The sequence below is a fragment of the Canis lupus genome, chromosome 21, assembly GCF_048164855.1.
Source record: "Canis lupus baileyi chromosome 21, mCanLup2.hap1, whole genome shotgun sequence".
Lineage (NCBI taxonomy): Eukaryota > Metazoa > Chordata > Mammalia > Carnivora > Canidae > Canis > Canis lupus.
The window spans coordinates 12,695,429-12,721,494 of record NC_132858.1 but is presented as its reverse complement, the minus strand read 5'-3'; the positions used below and the strand labels follow the sequence as shown (position 1 = coordinate 12,721,494).

Sequence of the window (26,066 nt, the reverse complement as noted above, 5' to 3'; positions counted from 1 at the left end):
TGCCTCTTTTCTAGATTCTCTGATCAAATTCCTGGCAGCCTAATTGTATAAGCAAATTGTTTATTTGTAACCAGTGCTCTTCATAGCTTCTGGCAAACTTGCCTCTAAGTGCTTCTGATTGTTGCTTATAGAGCTAGGGCTTAGCAACAGAAAGTGAGTGGCTCAGAGGATACTGGGTATGCGTTAATGGACAAAGGATTTTCAGGTTCCCTCTCCATCTTAACCCTACAAGGGAAGAGACGCACGCTTACTTCATTGGGCCATGGCACCCCACAGTGGCTGTCCAGGGGCTAGGGGGGCCTCTATGGAAGAGTGGACGAGTGCTCTGCCTTCACTCCTGAGATCATGGGAATAATGGATCCATGTACTTGCTAACAACATTGGCTTGCTTTGGGTTCAAAATGCCCTTTTCAGGGACAAGCTTATTTCAGATACTTAGACTGTCTTTTGCTACAAAGATTCAAAATCCTTTTTTCTCTCTCTTTTCCTTTTTTTTTTTTTTTTTAGCTGCTCATCTTCATTATGTTTTCTCAGGGGATGGCCTAAGACTTTCCAGGTCACCATATGTAAAGAAAACACTATTTTTCAATCAGGTGACTTTGTGAGCATCTTTAATCGAATTTCAAAGATGATTTTCTAAAATGCTTTGCCTGTCAACTTTCTTTAGTGATTCTTTTACACCCCACAGTGAAAATGACCCATCATACAATCTGTCAATGGCATTCACTGAATTCAAATTGGGCTATAATAAATCTCATGTACTTTAAAGTATGATAATCAAGAGGCTATGTTCTTTAACGTGTAACAGTTTCTTTTTCCATCTGGCACACACTGGTAATGAGTGGGTATCCCAGTCTACTACAAGAACCTAAGATGTACCCTGTTGCCTCCACCTCTAAAATCCCAGCAATGTATTTGTCAGCTCCTCAATTATTCTACATTACAATTAAACGTTTTCCAAAGGAAAACGACAACAAAAAGAACCAATGCCTAAACTTAGAGTAGTGTAAGCAGTCAGGTGGCTCTAGGGCTAACACTTCAGACCCATGTTGACTTGGGCATGATTGTGCTATGGGACAGGCTCAGGAAGGGAGCTGGCAGTGTCTGGGCCACAGATTTGCCCCAGTGACCCAAGTCCATCTATGGCAGGTTCAAAGACACAAACACAGAGAACCATGGTTTGGAAGAACCATCTTGTTCTTGTCCACAAAGTTAGTCAGAGGCCCGGTCAACTAGTTCCTCAAGCTGCTTGATCAGCAGATGACTAGATAGTTCCTGTGCTCTTGTTCTCAAGCCAGAGCATAAGTCTTCAGATAAAAAGGGGCTGGGGAAATCAAATGATACCCCACAGAAGTGATGACAGCAGCACTAAAAGAAATAGGAGGAATGGCTTGCAGGAGGCACCAAGGAAAAAATCAACTCCTAAAACATGCACTGCAAAATCAGTCTCTCAGTTGTCTGACTCTTCCAACCTGTCGCTGAACACAAGAACCACAGAGGCAGCTGCTGGAGCACAGAGTGAGTTGACGATTACCTCCTTCAGCGCACCTAGTGTTAGGGTCACCCCTGGGGGTACCTGTGGATGCTAACAAGAAATCCCCATCTGTGAGTCCACCATTCCCCTGATCCTACCCAGGAGGGTGTGTGGATGAAGTATATGCGTGAGCTCGGTCAGCAGAGGATATCTCAATGGCTCAAAGTTGCTAGAAACTTCGTTTGGAGCCCATAACCAAGTCTTAGTGCCCAGGAGCTTGAAAGAGGTGGAGGGCTTGCTACCAGCTCCCAGGTTAGGAATGGGGAAGTACAGAGGTACGGCTGGGCCAGGCTGGGGTACAAAGCTGGGCTCTCAGCTCCGTCTCATTCCTCGTGTCAATGGAACCCTTTCCCTTCCTGCACTACACAAATCCTACAGCAACAGTAAGAGGATGTCAGTCAGCCAAATGCATCCAAATTCTCATTTCCAGGGTGAGAAGTACAGAGAGGCGACAACTCAGCAGGCAAAGGCTCCCAGGCAGAGTGCAGAAGGACCGCGGCATGCTCACTGGTCTGAGCAGAAAGCCGGAACACCACACTGAATCCACTTCCACTATGAGGTGTTTGAGATTGCCCAGTGCCTATCACACACGTTTCATGCAAGGAGAGATATACAACTGAAGAAGTGCCAAAATGATGATGAGGAGATTCCAGACATCTGGTTTTCTGCAGTGAAGCCCCAGGGCTAACCCAGCTCTGGTGAACTGTGGGCAGGGGAGGGGAGGAGAGGGGCGATACATGGCCAGAAGCCTTTTGTATTCAATGGGGCTTCTCAACAGATCCCTATGTACCAGCCCAGCGACAGGCAAGTGGATCACGTGAGCTGGTTCCCCATGGTAAAATGATTGGACCAATAAGAAAAATCTGTACACAATTGGAGGCTAATAGAATCCTGAGCAGTCAGCAGCTTTGGGGATTATGGGGAAGCCTCTGAAATGATAGCTATTTGGGGGCTGGCTTATTTTTCAGTTTAGTGAACATTGTACAATAAAACCAGATGCAGAATAGACATGGGTGTGGGTTTTAGGTGAGCATGAAACCTACTGGTATCAGGGCGTGTTTTACTGTAAGTCACTGCCCTACAAACTGCCACAAGTCTGAGACATTGGAATAACAGAATCACAAAACTATAGAGCTCAGGGCGTAAGGGGGCCTCCAAAGGTACAGGATGGAGCCTTTGGGCTGGTAAAGAATGATTAGTCACACCTTACACATACAAAATCTCAGAAAGGCTAAGTATCCTGTTCCAAGGCACACATCTAAAACTGACCAAGGGAAGAGGGGAAAAGGGACAAGTCTGCTTCTCAGTAGAATACTGTGTCAACTTAGGCCACATCATCACAGCGCTGTGGTCCATTTAGCCCAGAGTGCTGCTTCTAACGTAACAACAACACAATCCAAGATGCCCAGAGAAGTGTATGCAAGATGATAACGTGACTTCATCTCTGTGGTGCATTTAGCTTGTTCAAAACCTTTGTGTATACGGTTTTACATTTTCTTCCCTAATGTGTATGCTCAATGGGCAGAGCAGGTGACAAGATGCTAATATCGCTATTTTACTGAAGGAGATGCTGAATGTTGTGAGGGCCAGGCACTACCACCAGACTACAGTGAAAGATAAGTATACTCTCTTCTCTCAGGGTTTCCAAACAATGCCTTCTTCCCCAGTCTGTCTGGCCTCCTGGCCTTCACCTCTGAGCAAGTAGCCATGATGAAGGGCATAGTAAACCCAGAGCCCTTAAGATCCCAAGAGGGCAAGACCAGAGACAGGCTGACTTCTTCACCCTTGTAAGGTTTTCACTTGGGGTCATGGCTATCACCTCTCAGCTGACTCCCCCACACCACCATTTCCTCTGCAGGGCCCTAGCCCAATGCTTCCAAAAATGCCAGTTTGTTTATTTCACTCTCCTGTTCCAAAATGCTCCTTGGCGTCCAGAGTACACCAAGGATTCACCTGCCTGACATTTAAGACTCTTCATGATCCAACTCAACAGCAGCCTTCTGTTCTTCTAAAATTATTATGATAACAATATCTGTAATAATAATACTGGATATTCATGAACTTATGAGCCAGGCATTGGGCTAATTGCCTTGCATATTACCTAGACACTGTTAATGGTCTACCAGTAACCAACACTTCCTAGCTACCAAGACCTATAATTTGTTCAGGGGCTCAATGGCCTGACACAATGAATCATGACTAGTTTAAGTCAGTGATTCTCAAAGTACAGTCCCAGAAAGGCAGAATCATCAGCTGCTGGGAACTTCTTAGAAATGCAAATTCTCGGGCTCCACCCCAGGACTGAATCAGAAGCTCTGGGGGTGGGGCCCAGCAAGCTGTGGTTTAATCCTCTAGGGGATTCTATTGCTCACTGAAGTTGGAAAACCAATGGTCTCAACCAATCCTAAGCCAGGATTGGATCCTGGATCCCCACTTCCCATGGCTGGGGGTGGCTTTGTGATTTGGTGTGGGCTCATGAGACCAATGTGAAAAGCTGGGAGAGGGGTATTCTGGGAAAGCTTCTATTTTCTTGATAAAAAGGAAGAGATGCATCCCCTGACAATTTTCTTTTTTTTTTTTTTCAATTTTCTTAATATAAAATTGCAACCTCCTCTATGCCCCAACCTTTACTTTCTATCTTCTTACCAACTTAATTTTTTCTTCATACCACTCAGAGCCTCTTGACTCTATTTGTTTATTGTCTGTCTCCCCCAAAGATGCACTCAAGAGGGAAGGGCCTTTGTCAATCTTGTTCAGCACCTCCCAATATTCCAGTGAGCACAACAGTATCCAGCAAACTGTGGCCCAAAACTTGGCGTGTGTTTACTGACAAAGGAGTAATGATGGCTGAGGCTGTGGCAGCCACTTTGACACCATGAAGCAAGAGAGTCTCAGAAAAACTGGCTCTGACATTGCTGAGTCACCAGGCAATGCCCACCTCAGCGCCTCTTGGTAGGTAAGAAAAATAAATCCCTATTTGCTTGAGCCACAGAAGTCAGCTCTCCTACTTCTAACAGCCGCACATATTCCTACCTGACAGATGGATTTAATAATTTAGTCTTTGCAACAACCAAATTTAGGGGTGAGAAAATGAAGTCTTAGAGCCGTTAAATAATTTGTACAAGACCATGTAAACCTGAAGCTATTTTTCTTGTCCAAGATGCCCTCCTTGTGGCCTAAATCCAACTCACCTTTCAGTCCCCAGTATAAACGTCTGTGTCACATTCCCTGATCACCCCAGCCCACCAACAGCTGGCTTATGATAAGCATGGGCAGCCTAAATCATCAGTGTAGGATTTACAAATTATTTCTTTTTCTAAGAAGACTGTTAAATGCTTGTGGATGGGCACCACAACACATCTTATATGCTTATGCTCCCCTCCCTCACACACCTGGTGACAACACTTTCATGATGAATTGGATGCCATTAGCTTACTGAGCAACCTTGACCCAGACGTTTAACCTCTCTATTCTTTGATCTTCTCAACTGAAGAGTCAGATTATCAGCCTGGCAAGCTCCAGATTTGTAAGACAGAATGAACTTTGCTTAGTATCAAAGAACTAAGAGATAACTAAGAGCATAGTATCTAAGGCTGCCAGTGCTTCTAGAATAAGCTAGCCCAAATCTATCAGCAACATTTATGACAATGAGCCTAGTAGGGTAAAGGGCACAAGTATCAAACACTTGCTGTCTCACCCAGTACTGGGCACAGACACTCAAACCAGACGGCCCCGCCTGGCCCTGAAATGGAAGGATTGGGATAAAATCAACTGGCTCCACAGAGGAAAAGAAAATCACTCTCCAGTCTAATGACACAGACATGACACATAAAGAACACCTGAGATAATGACTTAAAGAGAAGAGTAATTTATATTTCCCTAAGAAAGCCATGAAAATCCCTTCCTGCTCTGTGGAAGGAACCACTTTTTATTTTGTTTCTTTAATGATATTCAAGGGACTTCCAAGAAAGCTGAGTGCTGACAGGGAAGTGCAGAGCCAAGGCCACAAGGAAGGTGAGAATGGAGGAGCAGCTTTAAGAGGCACAGATGACGGGCAGCCAGATTCTACTGGTCCTCAGCGGGGGCTGGGGCTAGCGGCCAGCGCACATCCCTGCGCTTTCTTTTGAAGGACAGTGCTGCCCTCCGCTGGCCTGCCTATGGGACAAGGCCTGTCCGCAGTGGCAGAGGGTCCTGGAGCCTCCTCATACCTGGCCATGGGGTCATTTCTCCCACAGCTTCACCTCTGGGGCTCTGCTTTATTTTTATTGGATTTGACTCATTTTGACAAGTAGAAAGAGCCAAAAAAATTTTTTTTCCCTAGTTGGTAAAGAAAGAAAAAGGCTTGACTTTTAAATTTCCTTTTAAAATTCAAAAGGTATGGAGATCAGAAGAAATTTAGAGTTGAAATCCTAAAAAGAATCATGCGATACCCACCAGGTTTTTATCTAGTTTGTGGAGTTTTAACCTTTGGCTCCAAACCCACTCCCACCTCTCCCAACTTTCTCCCTAAAGATGAATCTAAGCTGCTGTCACTCACTCTCAGACATCCCTGCATGGCAGCTCTGGGGTGGGCAACTCTGCCACCCTGGCCCGTTTGCTGAGTTCTTCACCCGGTGGCTCCTCGGCTGCTTCCAACTTGCGTTTGGGGGATGCTGGGCCACTGGGTAGTGGTCTTGGGCCTGTAGGGAACAGGTCAAAGCATCACACAGACTGTGCAGAAAGCCAAGATGACCCAAAACTGGGCAGTGGCAGCTCTTTAAGGGGTCAGGGAGCCTGCATCAGCTCCTTAGGCTTGCCCCTCAGCTTTCCTTGCAGCAGTGACTTTGTCTGGAAATGTCTAAGGAGAGCACGCCCAGGCCTGCTAGCAGCCCCAAACTCTGGGGGCTCCAGGCCAGAGACTAATTTGGCGTGTCTGCTGCTCTTGCTCTGAAGGTCAGGCATTCCCTCCGTGATGCTGGATCAGCCTCCTGAAGCAGGAATAAGCAGCACCCTCATCTGTGGAGCCAGTCTGGCTGGGCAAGCTAGAAAAACTCCTGGGGTTCTTGCCGGTCTCATCTTACTGCTATTCATCCCATTGCTGAGGGGAGGAGGTCAAGAATTTGGCACCACCACCAGGCTGTGCTGCCTCCTTGCCCTTGCTCCTGTTCACACTGTCCCCTCCACATAGCAGGCAGAGTGAGCTTTTAAAAACACAGACCAGCTCCCACACCTCCCGCCGGTGCCTTCTCAGTGCACTGGGGACAAAATCCCACTCCCCACCGAGGGTGCGGAGCCTCAGAGGCTACTCCTGCCACAGCTCATCCCCATCTCATTCTAGCTCCTCCCTCGGGATATGCCAGCCACACTGGCTTCCCCTTCTCTGCTCCTTGCATGAGATGCGCTCACTCATTCTATCTCTGGGTCTTTTCTTGCTATTCCCTTTGCCAGGAAGGCTCTTCGGCCAGTTCACAGAAAGGTGGGTTGTGCTTGTGACTTGGGTCACTGCCGAGAGGGGCATTCCCTGACTGCTCCAATCTAAAGTATGGGAAGGAATCCCTCTTCCCCAACCCCTCTCAAATGAGGTCATTCACCTTTATTTTCCCCAAAAGCACTTGTTAACTGAAATAATCTTGCACAGTTCCTATCTGAGTCTCCCAAGTGGAACATAAGCTCTATGTAAGGGGCACAAACTCATTTTGGCCTTTGTCCTCAGCCCTCAATGACTCAAGTGGCAGTAGTTCTGCAGTGTCCTCTGGATGGACACAGGCCATAGGAGGCCAGCTGCTACTCACCTGCACTGCTCATGCTCCCAGTCTGGCTTGAGCTGGGCTCTGCCACGGGGTTGCTGAGGTCTTCCACGCAGGAAGGGACAGATGCCAGCAGACCTGGGAGAGAGGCAAGGGAGCAATCAGGATGTAATCTCACAGGACTGCAGAGGGCCATAGGGCAGTTAAAGACAAGCCAAAATGACAGGGGCCATAGGGTGCTGGGCCATGACACTGAAGCTTTATCTCTTCCCACTAGCCACAATTAAGAGAGGCGTAATCCAGCCTAGCGTGTAGTGCCGTGCCCTGGGAAATCAAGTCAACTTAACAGCTTAGAAGAGAACACTTGGCCTCTCTTTACAAATATCTGAAAATTCCCTCTGAGCCTACAGATGCTGTCCTTCCTGCTAGAGGATGGCGGTGGGAGTAGTGGCTCCTTACAGAGTCCCCGGTAACGGGAGAGCTGCTGGTAAATCTGCTTCATTCGCTCAATGTTGAGCCGGCTCGTCTCAGCATGGTTGACAATGGGCCGGGGGTAGTCCACACCAATGATGCACTTGGCTGCCTTCTGAATGGACTCTGGAGCATTCCAGGGCTCATAGATGTATCGAGAGGGGAATCCTTTCAATATAGGCAGGTATCGCCTGAAACACACACATCGGACAGCCAGTCAGCACACTGTGACTCTCCTTTAAAGGGCCAAGGGTACCTTATCTTAGAATCAGGCTACAGCAGCCAGGAGCCAGAGAGCCTGGACTGCATCCTTACCTGATATAGTCTCCACTGGGGTCTGTGCGGCGGCCAAAGCCCACAGGGCAGTAGCAGTGGAAGAACTGCTGGAAGAAAGCACTGCAGGACAGCCACATCCAGCTGCCCGCATTCACGCTGAAATCCGCATCCAGGAGCAGCTCATCAAATACCTAGATGGGGAGGGGGTGGGACAGTCAGCCTTGATGGGGACCTACTGCCATGGTTCTCCCCAGGTTACCACAGGGCCCATGGAGAAGAGAGAGCCAAAGCCCTTCTGCTGAGGGCAAGCCAAGAAGGATTTGGAGGGGATCCCCTGGACCTAGGGACCCTATCCCATCCCCCAACCCAGAAGGCTGCCCTTGCTGGGCCTGATGAGGGTACAGGCCAGCTTCCCCTGTGTGAGCACTCACCCTGACCCCGCTCTCCCAGCTGACCCAGAGGTCCCCGCGGGTGAGGAAGCAGGCCACGGCATGCCGGGCCAGATGGTGGATCCAGCCCTCCTGCCTCAGCTGGGTCATGATGGCGTCAATCCAAGGGAAGCCTGTCTTGCCCTCGGCCCACTTGGCCAGGGCCTCAGGGTTGCGGTCCCAGGGGATCTGGATGCAGATGGGGTTCCCTTCCATGCGGTCAAACCTGGGGTTGTTGGTGGCTGCTGTGTAGAAGAACTCTCGCCACAGGAGTTGCCCAAACAGGGAGAGTGGGGGTGTGCTGTTCCGCTTCACCTGGGGGTGGGGGAACAGCACATGGATACATCACCTGCCCAGCTCTCAACACTGTATCACTCAGATCTTTCCCACAAAGGAATCTGGAGCTGCTACCAATATGGTAGCTCCAAACCCCTAGATACATAGAAGGACTATGCCCTAGCAGTGGCCCAGTGTACCCGCAGACTGAAACCCCAGGCCAGCCTGGCTCATGATCCTTGTCCTCAAGGGTCCTTGCTTGGCTCCACTTTCTAGAGTCGATGGGAGTCTTCTCATCAGCACACATAGAAAATGCTCAGTCTCGATTCTGGTTAAATAAGTTTTATACAACAGCCTGGATCTGGGACTTTGAGGGAATTAAAAGATCAGACCAGACCTCCAGGCAATTAATGACTTTCCTAAAATCACAAGATTCCCACTGGCAAAGCCACCCTATGCCACAAAAGCCTGCTATTGGCAAGGACAGGGAAACAACATGAAACAACAGAGACATAAGGATGACCTGTGGAATGTGGATAGTTGGATGTGTCGCCCTCTTTCCTTCTGGGGGCGGGTGCACTACAGTAGGGTTATTTGCTCTAGTTCATACGGCACAGCCCTGCATTCAGCCCAAGTCATCTTCTGACTGGTAGGCAACAGCTGTTCCTGGACTCCCCCGTTACATGCTCTGGACCAGCCCTCAGAGGGCTGCTGTGCTCTTCCCCTTAGGACTGGTTCCACCCTTGCCCTCTTGAGTACTTGCCTCCATCCACTTGCTGCCAGTGGATCTGCCTCCTCAAGAGTCATACACCGAGTCAGCCTTTCTGCCCATCCTGCTCTGATAACCTGGATTTTCTTTAGATCAGCAGTTTGGGTTGTGCTGGGCTTTGCCGCCTCCTGGATGTGGACTCCCCCCTCCTTTCTCTGGATTGTACACAAACTTAAGGACCACGCTCCACAACCCAGTCCCTGCCCCCAGGGTCGGAGGGAGGGGCCCCTTTTCAGGGTGTCTGACTAGCCCAGAAGGCCTGGTCTGCTCAGCTGTGACTGGGGGTAAGGTGTGCCACCCCCGATCACCCCTCACCTTTTTATACAGGTCCCACAGACGGTAGTAGAAGAGGCGGCATGAGAGGCAACCAAAGCGCAGGTAGGGGCTAAGGCCTGTGGGGCTGGCCAGCAGGGAGTTGGCGTTCATTCGGGGTCTCTCATAGTTGGCAACCCAAGCCTGCAGTGGGAAAAGAAGGCAAAGAAAGGAAAGGCCTGGATGTTGCAGAGGAAAAACCCTGAGGCACTGGTGTAGGGCTTTCCTTCATGGCTCATTGTCACGTGGATTCTCCCGTGTGGTCTGAGCAATCCTCTGGGGCAGCATCTATCAGTACCTCTTTTTGAAAATGAACAATGAAGCTCAAAGGGTTATGTGGCTCTTCTGGGATTACTGAGGTGGTAAAAGACAGGGCTAGGGGGAGGACTTAGCTTCTGCCTCCAGATTCCATCTATATCTGATAAAGACTTTCTCTTCCTCAACTCCTTGCACCCTCTTTCTCTTTCTGATGTCTCTTTCACAAACTTTACACCCTCTGCAGACCTCCTCCTCCACACCTCCCCACCACCCCTCAGCAAGTGACTGTCCTTCCTTCCTGTAAGGAAATGGGAGCCCTTGGCTGAAAAATTCTCAACTCTTAGCTACCAAATCTACAAACTCACCTGTGTCTACACCTTCCCCTTACCTCCCCCTGCCCCTCCAGTGACCCTATCCAAAGCCAAGGCCTCCCCTGGCTCTGGAGCCCTCCCCTCTTCCTTCTCCTGCACCTTCCATCTTTGCCTCTCCAGTTTCCACTGCAAGAATATTGGGGACATCATCTCATTTCTCTGCAAACAAAAGGAAAAAAAAAAATAAAGGACCTCTGGTAAGCCTGTGGACCTTTACCCTCAGGTCCTCTTTCCTCTCTGCATAGCCCATGTCCCCACAGCCTGCACCTCTTGGCCCACCCCAGCATGGCTTCTGCCTACACTGCTTCACTGTTTTCACTGCTCCCCCCAAGCTGGCTCCCACCAGAGTCCCTGTGATCTCCATGCCACTGAGTCCCACAGGCATAGCCTGTTATATTTTTGGACCTCTCAGCACACCTCACCCTGCTCCCGTCTCCATACTCTCTGTTCCCTTGGCCTCTGGACTCCACACACTCCTGGCTGCCTCCCATGTGGCTGGCTGTGTCCCATCCCAACCCCCTCAACGTTGGCATCTCAGGACTCTGTGCTGGGCCCCTACTCAACTGTGTTCCTGGGGAAGCACATTCAGTCCCAAGGCTCCCAACACTACCTCTCTGCAGATGATCAATCCATGGCTCCAGCTCAGACTGCTCAGCTACCATTTAGCTAGACTCCCAGATTACTCTATCCAAGTCCCAGCCAGGATCTCCACCTGATTGCCATCCAGGCCCCTCAAAGTGTAACAGCTCTTTTCTTCAGACCACCCTTCCATCGGCATTCCTAGCTCAGAAAGTGCCCAGTCATCCACCTGGTTGCCCATGCCAAAGGCCTGGCCATCACCTTTGACTTCCTTGTCACCAAGTTCTGTCAATTCTACTGTTCAAATAATCCTCAAATTTGTTCTTTTCTTCCCATCCCTCTTACTACCAACCTGGTTCAGACTAAGATGTAGACTAGACAACTGTGACCCACAGGTCAAACTGACCTCCCTGCATCTTTTCTCATTCCCTTCTAATCCCGTCTCTACACTGGGAGCAGAGTGATTGCTTAAGCACGCCATCCTGCAGAAAAACAAAGGTGCACTGGGCTTCCTGTTGCTCTTAGGATAAAGTCCCAATCTTAAACATGACTTACAAGTACCCCATTGTCTGGGTGAGCCTGTCTTTCTAGCTTCATCTCTAGCCACTCGGCTATAAGTGCTATACTTTCGTGGGACTTTGTACACACAGCTTCCTTGGCCTGGAGTGTTGTCCCCCTTTTTACTCACCTTCCTTTGGTTAACTTTGACTCTTCCTTCAAATCTCAACCTAACACTCACCTCCTCTGCAGTAACCCCTCAAGCATTAGGTTAAGTGCTTCTGACAAATGCTAAGTATATTTGCCTGCCCATACCCTTACTTATCTCCCTCTGAAAGCCTTTGTATTCTTTTTTTAAAAGATTTTCTTTTTTTATGTATTTGACAGAGAGCGCTCCAGAGAGCACAAGCAGAGGAACTGTAGAGGAGAGGGAGAAGTAGGCCCCCTGCTGAGCAGGGAGCCTGACACAAGGCTCAATCCCAGGACCCCAGGACCCAAGGAGCATGACCCAAACTGAGGGCAGATGCCTAACCAAATGAGCCACCCAGGTGCCCCAAGCCTTTAAATACAGATATAGAAGTAAAAGGAATGCGTGGCTTAATGAATTACTCTAAGGCAAACATTTGTGCAACCATCACTGAAGTTCAAGAACTGAAACTTTGCCAGCCACCCCAGAAACCCATCCCAGTCATAGTTCCCTTCCGGCTCCACAAGTAAGCACTCACTCAGCTTTTATAATAATCACCTCTTTGCATTTAAAAATGCTGACATTTTTCTATTTTTGCAAAGCAAATTTGGAGGGGGGGCTTTATCTTTTCAGTCATTTCTTACATTTCTTAGTGGGGGAGGAACAGAGGGAGAGGAAGAATACAAGGCATGGAGCCAGACTTGGGGCTTGATCTCAAGACCCCAAGATCATGATCTGAGTTGAAATCAAGAGTCTGACATTTAACTGACTGAGCCACCCAGGCAACCCTATTCCTTACATTTTTAAGGTTTTTTTTTTATTTTATTTTTTTCAACCACACGTGCATCCCAAGGCACTATATGGTTTAGCCCTGGCCATTTACAGGTCTTTGAGATGCTAATTTAAGTTTCCTTTTTTTTTTTTTAAGATTTTATTTATGTATATCAGAGAGAGGAGAGGCAGAGACACACAGGCAGAGGGAGAAGCAAGCTCCATGCTGGGAGCCTGATGTGGGACTCAATCCTGGGACTCCAGGATCGCCCTGGGCCAAAGGCAGGTGCCAAACCGCTGAGCCACCCAAGGATCCCCTCCTTTTTTTTTTTTTTTTAAAGATTTATTTATTTATGAGAAAAAGAAAGAAAGCAGGGGGAGGGGCGAGAGGGAGAGGGAGAGAATCCTGAAGCAGACTCCACGCTGAGCAGGGAGCCTGATGCGGGGCTCGATTTCAGGACTCAGATCATGACCTGAGCCAAAGGCAGACACTTAACTGACTGAGCCACTTAGGCGCCCCTCAGTTTCTTTTAGTCTACACATGTTCAGTCATTTCTTTCCTTTTCAGTTTTTCTATGGAAGAATCCAGGCCATTTGACTTGTACTGATTCTCACAGCCTGCATTTTGCTTATTGCAGACTCATGGTATACTTACTGACTGCAAATTAGCAGCTGGTACCAGAGACTGGATTGGACTCAGGTTTGATTTCTTTGGCAAGACTGTGGGGGGACATAATGCCTGCCTATCTCTCTTCATGGGGTTAGCAGTCAGTAATGTACAATGCGTCATCACTGAAGGCCACAAAATGGTGGTATTCTAATTCTATCATTCCGTTTTCATTTAAAAATAGGGATACTTTTATTTTTATTTAGTTTTTTAATTTTTTTAAAGATTTTTTTTTTTTTTACATTTTTTTTTTATTTATTTGTGATAGTCACAGAGAGAGAGAGAGAGGCAGAGACACAGGCAGAGGGAGAAGCAGGCTCCATGCACTGGGAGCCCGACGTGGGATTCGATCCCGGGTCTCCAGGATCGCGCCCTGGGCCAAAGGCAGGCGCCAAACCGCTGCGCCATCCAGGGATCCCTTTTTAAAGATTTTTTATTTATTTATTCATAGAGATGCAGAGAGAGAGAGAGAGGCAGAGACACAGGCTGAGGGAGGAGCAGGCTCCATGCAGAGAGCCTGACGTGGGACTCGATCCAGGGTCTCCAGATCACGCCCTGGGCTGCAGGCGGCGCCAAACCGCCACGCCACCGGGGCTGCCCAGGGATACTTTTAAAAAGAGATGGTTGTCCTCATCTACTATTTTGGGTAACTCAGTGGCAAAGATCATACAGTGTGTCTCCCCTTTTTGGTGACAGCATCTAATTTTCTTGTGGTGATCCAGCCTTTCCTAATCTCAGTCCCTGTGGGTGAAGAGGAGCTAAGTTCACTTTTGACTCAGGGAGTAGGCTTAATATGCAAGTTGGGCCAGGGAGAGCGCCCTTTCTTCAAACATGGTGATTAAGTCAAGGACTGTCACGTGACCCAAAACAGGCCAATGAAAACACTCCTTGGGATTTTTGGAAATGAAAACTCCTGGAATTTTTGGAAATGAGGCATGCCTATTCCTCTGGTGTGCTAAGCAACTGAAAATGAGCTGCTGGTGACCACTCCACCACTGTTCAAGGAAAGCCCACCTGAGAATGAACTAGTAGGGAGGAAAGCAAAGCTCAGAGACAGAGAATATATTCCTGGTAGCATTGTTTGGACACCTGATTCCAGCTATGCCTAAAGGCTACGCCTTAGACTCTTAGTTACTTGAGTTCAAAAATTCCTTCTCAAAAGCCAGCTTGCAAATACAAGCTAATTAATAAAATTCTCTCTTCTTTGTTCTAGTAACCTTCTGAACCACTTTTTCCTGATCCTCAGTACAAACAAAATTCCTTGTTTCATGCCTATCTACAATCAACTACTCTTCTGGAGACAGACTCCATACTTGCTACATTGGGCAGTCTTTCTAGCGCTAAGCCATCTTGATGTGAGTAGATAGATGTTTATTCCAGAGTTAGAAAACTGAAGATTGAAATAAACCTCCTCAGAGCCGGCCCCTTTTCTTCTCCCAGTCATGCATGACACAGTGTTCCCACTGATCACCATGGAGTCTGAAGGATCCTGACACAAGATCCCATGACAGACCAGACCCTCCAGGGGTATGTGGAAAAGGATCCCCTGACTTGGTGACCTAAGGGATAGCCCTGCACAGCATGATTTTAAGGTAATGCTAATCCACAGGCTATAAGTTAGCTCTTTACACTTGTCAGTCTTCTTCTACTCCTGCCATCCCATCTATCATCTCTACCACTCTGCCCCTTGGCCTGGCCTATGTTCCCAAACTGACCCCAAGAATTTTTGGGTAAAGCTCTTGATGCAGACAGGGACAGCTAGTCCTCCCCATAGCCCTTGGACATCAGTCTCATCCTTTTCAGGCAGTGAGTGGCTTCAAGTTAACACCCAGATACAGACATCAAGGCCTCTCTGAGGGAGGTCGGGCCTCTGGCCCATTTTCTCTGCTGCTGAGGCATCTTCAGGGCTGGGAAGCATTTTTCCTATGTAGGTCTGCTTGTTCCATAGTTATCACCTGGCTGCTGGGCCCAATGCCTATCCATCTGAGAATACAAAAAGTTCTGAACTGGTCTACAAACCAGCAACAGCGGGCAGAAAACCAGAGGGTGACTCAGTCCTAAGAACTTTCTCTGCTCCTCTAGCCCCAGAGTCATGGAAGCCATGTGACATTGTTAAGGAGTGCCTTTAGGGCCTCAGGGTTTTTCCTTCCCCTGTCTAATTCCTACTTCATTGGGAGATGGGTCATTTGTTCTCTGTGTCCAAACAAATGGAAATTGAAGCCTTGGAGAGGACCCAGCAAAAAGTGAGGAGGGGACACATAAACACAAAGAAATTAATCTTAGGGACTTCATCAACCAGATACCTTCTCAGTAAAGGGAACCTGCATAGATAGAGATGAAAGAAAAGCAATTGAATATAAGTTTTGAAATCACATAGAACAAAATCTCAGTCTACTACTTCCTAACCGTGTGACCTCAGGCAAGTTACTTATCCTCTCTAAACCTTAATTTCATAATCTGTCAAATGGAGAGCTTAACACCTACTTTGCAGGGATGTTGAAAAGACAATAGGAAATCATGCAAGTAGGTATTTCATCCAGAAATGCTTAGTCCAGTGAGCAGCATGTGGTAAGCATGCTCACTAAATAGCAGCAACTATTACCACTCTTACTGTCATCAGGAAGACTTTTCATTTTTTTTTAAATTTTTATTTATTTATGATAGTCACAGAGAGAGAGAGAGAGGCAGAGACACAGGCAGAGGGAGAAGCAGGCTCCATGCACCGGGAGCCTGATGTGGGATTCGATCCCGGGTCTCCAGGATCGTGCCCTGGGCCAAAGGCAGGCGCCAAACCGCTGCGCCACCCAGGGATCCCAAGACTTTTCATTTTCAACCACTCTGAGCTAAGAGGCACTAAAGGACATGAAGGCTGACCCTCATATCCCTTGCTGCTTGCGCTTTGTGACCCAGAAACAGGGACCATACCTTCCGTTCCAAATGCTTATCCAGCCGGGCCAGAGCTTCCGTCTCTCCTCCTTGCCAAACAGCTGGGCCAAGTCCTTCAGTGGGGAACCCTATAAGAGGAGGAGGTCACAGGACCAGAGGTCAGGCCATTTCAGTGATAGCTCAGCAAGTCTTGACACATCGGTGTGTTCTCTGAGCTTCATGGGAACTAAACCATGTTTTTGGTGCTGCTGGGGCTGAGATCATCCAAACATTTCAGCATTTCCCAGGTTGTCCCAGTTCTCTTTCCACTGTGACTTTTTTCTCTCCTTTCCCTTGCCTTCCCTATCCCAGCCACTCCTCATTCCAGGCACATGAGAACAATCCTGCACTGCTCACCCTATCGGGTTGGCTGGCAGTAATAGCAGTTTTCAGGTGAGGAAGGCTAACTTTATTCAGGTCAAGAAATGGGGGCTGAGAGAGGAAGGGGAGAAAGGGTATAAGTCAGTAACCTGAGGGGCTGACCAACCCCCTTTTAATGGGAGCAATACTTGTTATCTTGGTATTGAGGAGTCCACGGAGACTGGGAGGCCTATATTGAGGCCTATATCTTCTGAGACAGAGAAGCAGAAAAACGGGAGCAGGAATTAGAAACATAACATTATGTATGTGAGTAAGCACAGAAAAAAGATTGGAAAGACATGCTCCAAAATCAGGAGTGCTTGGGGTCACTGTGATTGTTATTTTCATTCCTGTTTCACTGTGTCTTCTACACTGTCTATAATAACATGTATCACTTTGACAAAGAAGATAAAGCCTACTTATCTTACAAAACATGGGCCCTGGCAGGAAGTACGCACCCAGCTCCTCAAGGGAGGGCACGCCATAGGTGTCGTCATGGTTGTCCTGGATGTCGGCCCTGCAGCTCTCCATCTGCTGGCTCGTCACAGAGCCCACGGGCTTCTTGGGCAGTTCCATGCGGCTGATGATGGCTTGAAAGCGCTTATAGGTAAGGGGTGGCTTCTGCCCATTCAGCTCAATAATCCTGGGAATCCCAAAGCACACCTAACGTCATGCACAAGGCGCTTCATTTTAGGTCCCTGCCCACCCAGAAAAGAACCCAGACTTTGAAGGCTTAGAGGGTGGCTTTCCTCATCCACTCATGGGTCCCACCCCTAAGTGGAAAGGAAGGGGCAAGGGAGGCTACATCTCCATTTTACCGAGAGGGAAAATGAAGCCCAGAGAGCTGGAGCAGGTGCCTCAGGTAATGGAGCAAGGCAGGGCCAAAGCTGGGACTCAATTCCAGGTTCCCTGGTGTCGACGTGGAGCCTCCTAAAGACAGAGACTGACCATATCTCTCTAATCATAGAAAAATCCCCACTAGTCTTCTTGGTACTCTGCCTGTGTCCAAGCTATGGGAATCCTCACAGCACCTTCCTTTCTCTCCCAACATAAACCTTCATGAGGTTCTTTGATAAGAACGGCAAGCATGTTCTTTTGTCAAAAAATCATTCCCTTCTTGGCCCCAATTTATCAGAACAGAGAGGTGGAGAACAGTTTATTCTTCCTATATCAGAGACTGGGGCTGGGGTTAACAGCAACAACTATTTAAAGGGTGTTTGGCAGTTCACATTTTTTTTTTTTTTTTTTTATGACCAAAGGAAACAGACCTGCATTCAGGTAAGAAAAGAATATACAGGACTGAAAGGAGAAGTGAGGCTGTTTCTATAAAATGCACTGGGGTGGTCAGGAGCCAGATTCCCAGGGTTCTTCCTGTTGGCCAAGAGGCAGTTTACGCAAGACCTGGCTGGCTGGGTGAGTTCATTGTGGGGATATAAGGTTGGCTACAGCCCCTTGCAGTACCTCGCCCTGTCCTCTGGCACGTGGCAGGAGGAGGAGCTCCACACCCAGGGGCTCCTCCTGAGAGCTAGCTCACGTGCAGAGATGTGTGACCTGGCCTCCTGGCAGCCATCACCATGTTGGGAAAGGGGGGCAGGGAGCAGGGAAGGCTGCTGGCTTGGCAGCAACAGCAGCAGCAGCAAGAGGTTGACAGCTCTGCCAGGGAAGGGGAAGAAAGGGTTTCCTCCTAGATGCTCTGAAAGCAGAGGCTTGTCCCTAGGGAAGGAGGCTGCTCTGTAGTTATCAGCCCCCTGCAGGGAACTCTAGAGACTCCCACACAACATCTAAATGCATGGCCTGGAAACCCAGATAGCCAGGGGAGCCCAGGGAACTCATATAATTACAGAAATTGGACCTATGAGAACAGAGCTCTGTCAGGAGGGGTAACAGGCAGGGTCCACTGAGGTCAGAGGACAGCCTTTCAGTAGCAGGACAAGTGGGAGTGTGAAGAGCAGTTGGGACAGCAGATTAGGAGCAGATCTATAGAGATCTTGTGTGGGGATACTCATTGCTTTTATCCCTCAGCCCTAGTAAGCTTCTTTGCACCCAAACTGGTTAAAGCTCTTTGTGATTTGTTCCAAAGGCCCCAACTCTAGCTCATTCCCCTCCAGCTCCTAGAAAATGCCATACTTCATGTGCTAGGTGGCTCCATTGGTAAACCTCCCAGAGTTCTGCTCAGCAGGGGACCAAAACACTGACTCCCACAATTGGCAACCTGACCCCTGGGACCCATGTCTTACTTGTCCAGGTCATAGAGAGTATGAGAGTTCTCAGTCACCACCTCCACACCGGCCTCCTTAGCCATCTTCATGATGGCTGCATCCCGTTCTTTCCCAAAGGGTTCGGAGTCATATTCAAAGGTCAAGCGGGTCACCCCCCATTCCTGTGGGGAGAGAATCTGTTAAGCTAAACACTAGGGGAGGAGAATGAAGCTGAGGACTCAGCTCCTTCCTGGGAAGAAATTAGCCTAGAGATCTGTGGCTCATGGGCCAAAATGGGCTGTAGAACAAACTAGGGACAAAGATTTAACTGGAAAGCAAATAATCTGAGGTTCCTAAAGTTTGGGAAGAGCCGCAGGCCTTTGAGGTGAGGCCATTAGCATGCCAACAGTGGAGCCTGAGGCTAGCGGAATCAAGAGAGAGGTGGGTAGTCCTGTACATTTGCTGTGTCCTTGGTAGGAGAATGAAGTAGGAGGCTATAAATACAATGCTCTCAGGGGAGCCCCTAGTTCCAGAAAGAAGCACTGACTCACTGATGGAGACAGTGGAGACAGGATCACTGCCTCCTTCCTGCCCAGCATGCCTTTCCCAGAGCTCCTCAGGGCCCTGAAAACTTCTGGCTTAGTTTTCTTGGCAGACTTGTGCTATGTGAATTGTCTTAATGGTTTCCACGGCAACACTCCTGGGGCTAGGAGCAAACAGAGCTAACAGGCTCTAGCTCTCAGAAGGCTGGGGAAGGAGGAGCAATCCTTAGTCCAGAGGTCAGAGAAATCAGACCAGAGGGGCCACATGTTAAAAAAGAAGGGAATTCTTTTTCAAGCCTTTAGTCTTTTCTAGTAGAATTTTCTAGATTTCCTTGCAATGCTGGAAGAAAGCTGGCCCAGTGAAAGGTTGTACAGATAACCCACAGAAAGCCCTAAAACAGAACTAGCAAGAAGAAAACCACATTCCAACCAAAGTCTCTGGTCTTGGTCCCTTAATACTCTAAGCCCCTAGGGCAAATGTCCTGGCTATGCAGGACCTAACTGAGTCCTGCCTGTGGTGAGGATCTTGAGCAGGGCTGGCTATCCCTCATCCAGGATAATGGGACTAAACGTTTATTGAGCCCTTACTATGAGCTGGGTACCGTGCTTAGCAACTCATATAGATGACATTGGTAAAAAAGCATAACTCTGAATAATATTAAAAATATTGTTAAAAAAATAAAGAAATAAAAATATTGTTAGATGCCACTTTCTTCAAAAAGCTTTCCTTCTTGAGAAGAAGGATCTCCTCTTTCAATAGGATTTTCCTGTACCTTGCCCTTTACCCATCATCACAGCATTTATCATATGGCAGTGAAATTGTCCAGTACTTGCCTCTTTCCTCCATTAAGAGTGTGAACTCTCTGAGCAGAAACCGTGCTATCTCATCATTACCCTAGTACCTCGTCAGGAGCCTGGGACATAGTAGAAGCTCAATAAATACATAGTAGTAAACTCCTATCTGCAGGGAATGTGTTCCAAGACAACCAGTGGATGCCTGCAACTGCAGATAGTACTGAACCCTATGTATAGTATTTTGTTTTTTCCTATATATACTTATGATGAACTTTAATTTATAAATTAGGCACAATAGATTAACAAGAGTAACTAATAATAAAATAGAACAATTATAAAATATAGTGTTATTTTAGTGTATATAGAACAATTATAAAATAAAAGTTACATGAATGTGGTCTCTCTCTTAAAATACCTATTACTATACTTACCTTTCTTCTTGTGATGATGTGAGATGAGTACTTTTGCCTGTTTGGGCCATAAAATGTGCTTTATAAAGAAAGGGGTTGGGGGGGAGGGTGGGGGAAGTGGGCTGGCTACTTGATAGAAGGGACAGAGGTCTACATGGTACCCAAGTGAAGATTTTATCAACCATTTGCCCCAAGAGAAGCAGGGAGCTCCCTCAAAAAGGCTGATTTTTTTCCCCCAATAAGCAGCACACACCAAGACAGGAAACGCCCTGTGCTAAAAAAGGAAAACTTGTCTTCAAACCCCTGGCATAGAGAAGAGCCCTAATAAATCTTGTTGGCATGAGCTAAGAAAACATCTGAGGAAGCCAGTGGCATCCGGGGTGGAATAACTTGCTACATCCCTTGTCTGGACTGAGCTGGGAACCTTCCAACAAGACACTGGTTTCACAGAATTTTTTTCCTTAACACAGTTTCCATTCTGTTGGCAAGTTGATAGGGTTAACTCCCCACTTCCCTACAGGCTAGCGCTGACTGGTTCCATTTTCTTAGTCAGAATATCACCTCATTTAGTCTGCAGGGAAAGTCCAGACAAGAGAATCTCACCGTCTTCTCTAGGACTCAGCACACTCACCTTGAATAGCCTTGGGAATACGTCAGCGGGTTGTCCCCGGACAACGAATAGGCGGGAGTTCAGTTTCCTTAAACTTGTATCCAAATCTTCCAGAGACTGAAGTAGGAACCTGCAATGCAAGAGCCCACACAGGCCTTTTAGTGGTAACATTCAAAAGAGGCACTCTTTTGCCTGACAAAGCAGGGAGACCCTGGTACACTGTTTACGCTAAACAAATAGCATCACTAGTCCTCTGCTCCAGCTATGACACGGGAGGTGGGGGGAGGCGGGAGGGGGTAACATGGCCTCCACTGAAATCCTGACTTAGCCACTCACTAGCTCTGTGACTTTAAGCAGTTACTTAATTTGTTTAGCTTTTCTTTTTTTCCCCCCTGATCGGTAACACAGAGCTGATGTTCGTACCCATCTTCTAGAATTGCTACGGAAAGAAAATGAAATAATGCATGAAAAACTTGAGTACAGTGCCCGGCATAGAGAAAACCTAGGACAAATGTGAGCTGCTCCTACTCTGTGGCTTTTCTGTGAGCTGAGGCAAGGCACTTGCTCCTTCTCAGTCACAAGGCTGTTGTGAAAATCAAAAGGGAAAACAGGGGAGAAAGCCATCTGACAAACAAGAACAAAACTGTAGTCCTACTAGAGAGGAACAAGGCTGCAACTGCCCTGGCAAATCCTACCTACCTGGTCCAACAGACCCCCTGCCTTTCTGTCGGCATGCTTTAGGCTGTACACATGTCTACTGCCACAGCTCCACAGCCTGGGCTGGGGCCCAAGTTCCCAGGGTTTCATCAGGCAGGTGGCTCATTCTCCGGGGCTCTGGCCACCAGATTCTCATCCCGAGAGAGGTCTTAGGAGGTACTTCTCCATAGGATACCCTTACATGCTTTTGGGGCTAGGGGGCTGGGGTAGGGACCCTCAGATACTCAAGAGACCTACCCTTGAGAGCCAGATTACTATGCAGAAGAGCATATGCTGAGCGCCTTTGGTGATTCACTTATTTTTATTTGACTACAAACATTTATTTACTGTTCAGTTAGGCATAACCACCTTTCTGAGAAATCTATCAATACGTTTTTGTGACATGTGTTTTATTTAAAAAAATTTTTTTAAGTTTATTCATTTATTTTTTTTTTTAGTAATCTCTACACCCAACGTGGGGCTCAGACTTACAACCCTGAGATCGAGAATCATATGTTCTACCGTGATGGCTAACCAGGTGCCCATGACATGTGTTTGTTTATTTCTTTATTTTTAAAGATTTTATTTTTAAATAATCTCTATAACCAATGCGGGCTCGAACTTACAGTCCTGAAATTAAGAGTTGTATGCTCAGGGTGCCTAGGTGGCTCAGTCAAGTGTCTGACTCTTGATTTTGGCTCAGGTCATGATCTCAGGGTGCCCCAAGTCAGGCTCTGCATGCAGCCTGCTTAAGATTCTCTCTCCTCTCTCTCCCTTCCTCTGCCCCTTCCCCAGCTCCTTCCCTCTTAAAAAAGAAAAAGAAAGAAAGAAAGAAAGAAAGAAAGAAAGAAAGAAAGAAAGAGAGAGAGAGAGAGAGAGAGAGGGAGGGAGGGAGGGAGGGAGGGAGGGAGGGAAAAAAAGAAAGAAAAGAAAAAAAAGAAAAGAAAAGAAAAGAAAAGAAAAGAAAAGAAAAAGAATTGCATGCTCTATCCACTGAACCAGCCAAGCGCACTAACATGTGTTATATGTTTAAGTTAAATGAAATTAACATTTTTAAAAAAGATTTTATTTATTTATTTGAGAGAGAGAGAGAGACAGAGATAGCAACAGAGAAAGCAGGAGCAGGGAGGATAGGAGAAGCAGGCTCCCCACTGAGCAGGGAGTCAGGAGGTGGGGCTCTATCCCAGGACCCTGGGATCATGACCCGAGCCTGAAGGCAGATGCTTAATCAACTGAGCCACCCAAGTCCCCCCAAAATTAACATTTTAAACAGATAACTATATATTGTAAAATTCATGTTATAAAAAGGTACATGGTAAAAAGCCTCCCCTTGGGATGTCTGGGTGGTTCATCAGTTGAACATCTGCCTTCCTCTCAGGGAGTGATCCTGGGCCAGGGATCAAGTCCCACATCTGGCTCCCTGCAAGAAGCCTACTTTTCCCTCTATGTCTCTGCCTCTCTCTGTGTCTCTCATGAATAAACAAATAAATCTTAAAAAAAAAAAAAGCCTCTCCTTTATCCATCAGGAATTTAATTCCCTTCCCCAGAGGCAAACAATGTCAATGATGTTACATATCTGTTTATGCTTTTAAAGCATATTTTCTTTTTAATTCTTTCAATACATTTTAAATGGAAATACTGTCTTCATTTTATACATGAGGAAAATGAAATACAGAGAGGATAATTAATTTGCTTAAGATCATAATTATTAAGCGACAAAGCTGGGATAGGAACTTGTGCCCCATTTCTAAAGCCTTTTAGTGGTACCCCGGGGCTGAGATTCTGCTGGACCTCAAGTGTTTGGAATCAGCCACCTCTCTGACAAACACAAACCTGACTATATAGGTAATCCATTGACATTCTGAACTTCTGGAGGAGCTAAGCCCCAACAGGTCAGCCTGGTTCTACCATCTACATGTTATCATCTCCCACCCATCTCTGTCAATGATGGAAATCACTCAATTTTATTTTGAACACAATGGAGCCCTGTGCCATCTCTGCAGCACATCACATCCCCCGACTGCTGCAGGCTTACAGGAGCAGCCTCTGTTCCCAGGCTGCCAGCTAGAACCAGTCCCCGTTGCTGCCTCTGACGTCTGCATCATGACACTCCCATGGCAGTGGCAGCAAATGCCACAGACCCACATTCCAGCATGAGCTGAGTGAGTCCCAGGCTCAGCCCAGAGCGTTATGCAGGCCTGCAGAGACTCTCCCAGAAGTGGGGATGGGAAACTGCTGCTTTCTGCAAATCCTAAGCTCCGCCTCTGTGAATTTCTGTTTTTGAGAAACTGACACCCTCAGAAAAGGAAAGCTAAACCCAGAGTGACGCACTTGCACTTGTGTCCGCCTCCTCCCAGGCCACGCTGTTCCTCTCAAGAGATGAAGAAGAGAGACCCATGTGAACAGTCTCGGACCACGGAAACCTGGGTCCGGCCGGGGAGAATGCCGGGTGTAACTGGCAACTTAGATTCTATCACCTCTGGGCACAGGGTCCTCCATCTGTGGCTCTCAGGAATGTCCCTGCCATGCACGTTGGTGGCCTCCTCCCTCACAGTCCACCAGGCTGCACAGGCTTTCAGTTTGAAGCTATAAATAAGGCTGACGTGCACATGAAAGCTAGGCTCCGGCTGCCTCCCCAGAGCTTCATTTCTAGACCTCATTTACTAAAAGGAGAAATTCTGGAGTAAGCATCTCTGAAGTAAGATAAGTAAGATAACCCCACGACAGCCCTTTTCTTTGACAAGAGAAATCTCTACAGTTGAAGCAGGAAGTAGAAGGCCCGACTCTGAACTCTACAACCAAATGATAATAATGATAACAGCAACAACTTACATTTAATGAGCATCTGCAGTGAACCCAGCACCAGTCTATTTAGTTTACATACATTATCTCATTTCATTTTCATACAGATCTGTGAAGCAGGTACCATGATTATTCTCATTTTACAGATCTGGAAACAGAGCCTAATAAGTGGCCAGAATTCAAACCAGGCAGTGTGGCTCAGCGTCTGCATTCTTAACCACTAGGCTCCACTGCCTCTTGACCAGGACTTACCGCCTGAGCACTGAGGCTGCGCTGCCCAGGACGCAACTGTCAAGAACTGCAGCCAACTCCTCTGAGGCTCAACAGCTGTAAACCACCCAGAAGCTTGTTGAAATGCAGGATCTCAGACCTCTAGGATTAGAATCTGCATTTTAGCAAGAGCCCCTGGTGATTCCTCTGCAGGATAAAGGTTCGCAAGCACTGTTCTAGAAAACTGAACCTCACTTTAGCTTCTGTTTACAAGTTGCCTTTCTTTGCTTCTAACTTGTTCCTACTAAACTCTCTCTCTTTGATTTCCTGGTTTCTGCTTCCTTTTTGGTGCTCTAGAGATGCTGTTACTTCCAACTTCCCTCCTGAATCTAGCCCTAAAGGGCTTCTCCAGGAAGGAGGCTTAAGGATGGCCCCCATAAAAGGCAACAGGCCCCCAGGAGCCCAAGCCTCCAGGCAGCCAGAGAAAGAGAAGCCACTGCTATGGTACTTTACCTGCCAGGTGACAGTTTTGCATAACACCAAAGAAAAGAGGAACAGGAACAGCGCTGCTACTGAGCAAATGCTCACTGGGGCAGGTGTGTGCATTCTTTCACTGGAGAGAATTTGGGGCCTTTTGCCATTCTTTAGAGCCCTCCTCTCTACATGGCCAGTTTCTCTTCACTCCAATGGGGTGAACTCTAAAGAAAACTGGCTTGGGCATTGGAGATGGTGGTGCTTGAGGCTGGCAGCTCACCCTTGGCAGCTCCAAGCTGAGCTCACATGGCCAAAATTCAGAGCACACGGTCCTGTGCAAGCAGTTGAAGCTCACCCTTAGGATTAAACAACATGTGCAATTGAATTACATTATGTAAGTGCTCTGGAGCTAGAGGCAGATGGTACTGGAGAAGACCAAACAGGGATTTCCAAAAATACAGAAAGGATTCTGTAATTCAGGCACTCCATGGCGCTAGCCCTTTAGAATAAGATAGGCAGATCTTTAGAGAAGACCTTCCCTAAAGATGGCAAATTCTGCGTTGAGGAATATTTTATTTGTTGTTCATAGGAGGAGGGAGAATGATAGTGAACTCTTTTTTGGGGTCCAGATTGCCCTTGACGAAGTTTTTCTGCTTCAAGCCAAAGTTATCTAACTATATGATGATATCATAGGCTGGCCCAGACTGGCACATACAATATTAATAGAAATTAATTTATCCTAAGTAAGAGAGCATAAGCCCCATGGAAAAGGGTAACTCAAATCTACAATCCATAGCAGGAATTGATTTCTAAGTACTGCTCAGTTAAAAATATATTTATTCTTCCCTAATTTTGAAGACAAAGATGAAGGTTTTCATCCCTTTTTGGCACATGGAAACGTTTCCTCAGTAGTAGAACAGT

The 26,066-nt window shown here is 47.4% G+C and overlaps 1 protein-coding gene across 2 annotated transcripts in view; it reads right to left on the bottom strand.

Moving 5' to 3' along the window:
* The window catches only part of CRY2 (cryptochrome circadian regulator 2), a 35,312-nt gene that overhangs the window by 5,058 nt on the left and 4,188 nt on the right, over nucleotides 1-26,066 (bottom strand). Inside the window, exons 2-11 of one of the 2 annotated variants that reach the window (XM_072790540.1) lie at nucleotides 20,985-21,093; nucleotides 18,646-18,788; nucleotides 16,867-17,051; nucleotides 16,049-16,137; nucleotides 9,796-9,936; nucleotides 8,439-8,750; nucleotides 8,047-8,198; nucleotides 7,720-7,922; nucleotides 7,306-7,398; nucleotides 6,072-6,213 (exon numbers count right to left, since the gene is read on the bottom strand). In XM_072790540.1, coding sequence (XP_072646641.1) covers nucleotides 6,074-6,213; nucleotides 7,306-7,398; nucleotides 7,720-7,922; nucleotides 8,047-8,198; nucleotides 8,439-8,750; nucleotides 9,796-9,936; nucleotides 16,049-16,137; nucleotides 16,867-17,051; nucleotides 18,646-18,788; nucleotides 20,985-21,093 — 1,567 coding nt within the window. In that variant the 3' untranslated portion in view covers nucleotides 6,072-6,073. Of the gene's footprint in view, nucleotides 1-6,071; nucleotides 6,214-7,305; nucleotides 7,399-7,719; nucleotides 7,923-8,046; nucleotides 8,199-8,438; nucleotides 8,751-9,795; nucleotides 9,937-16,048; nucleotides 16,138-16,866; nucleotides 17,052-17,226; nucleotides 17,339-18,645; nucleotides 18,789-20,984; nucleotides 21,094-26,066 lie in introns of those variants that run through there. The other variant, XM_072790541.1, reaches the window with a different exon arrangement.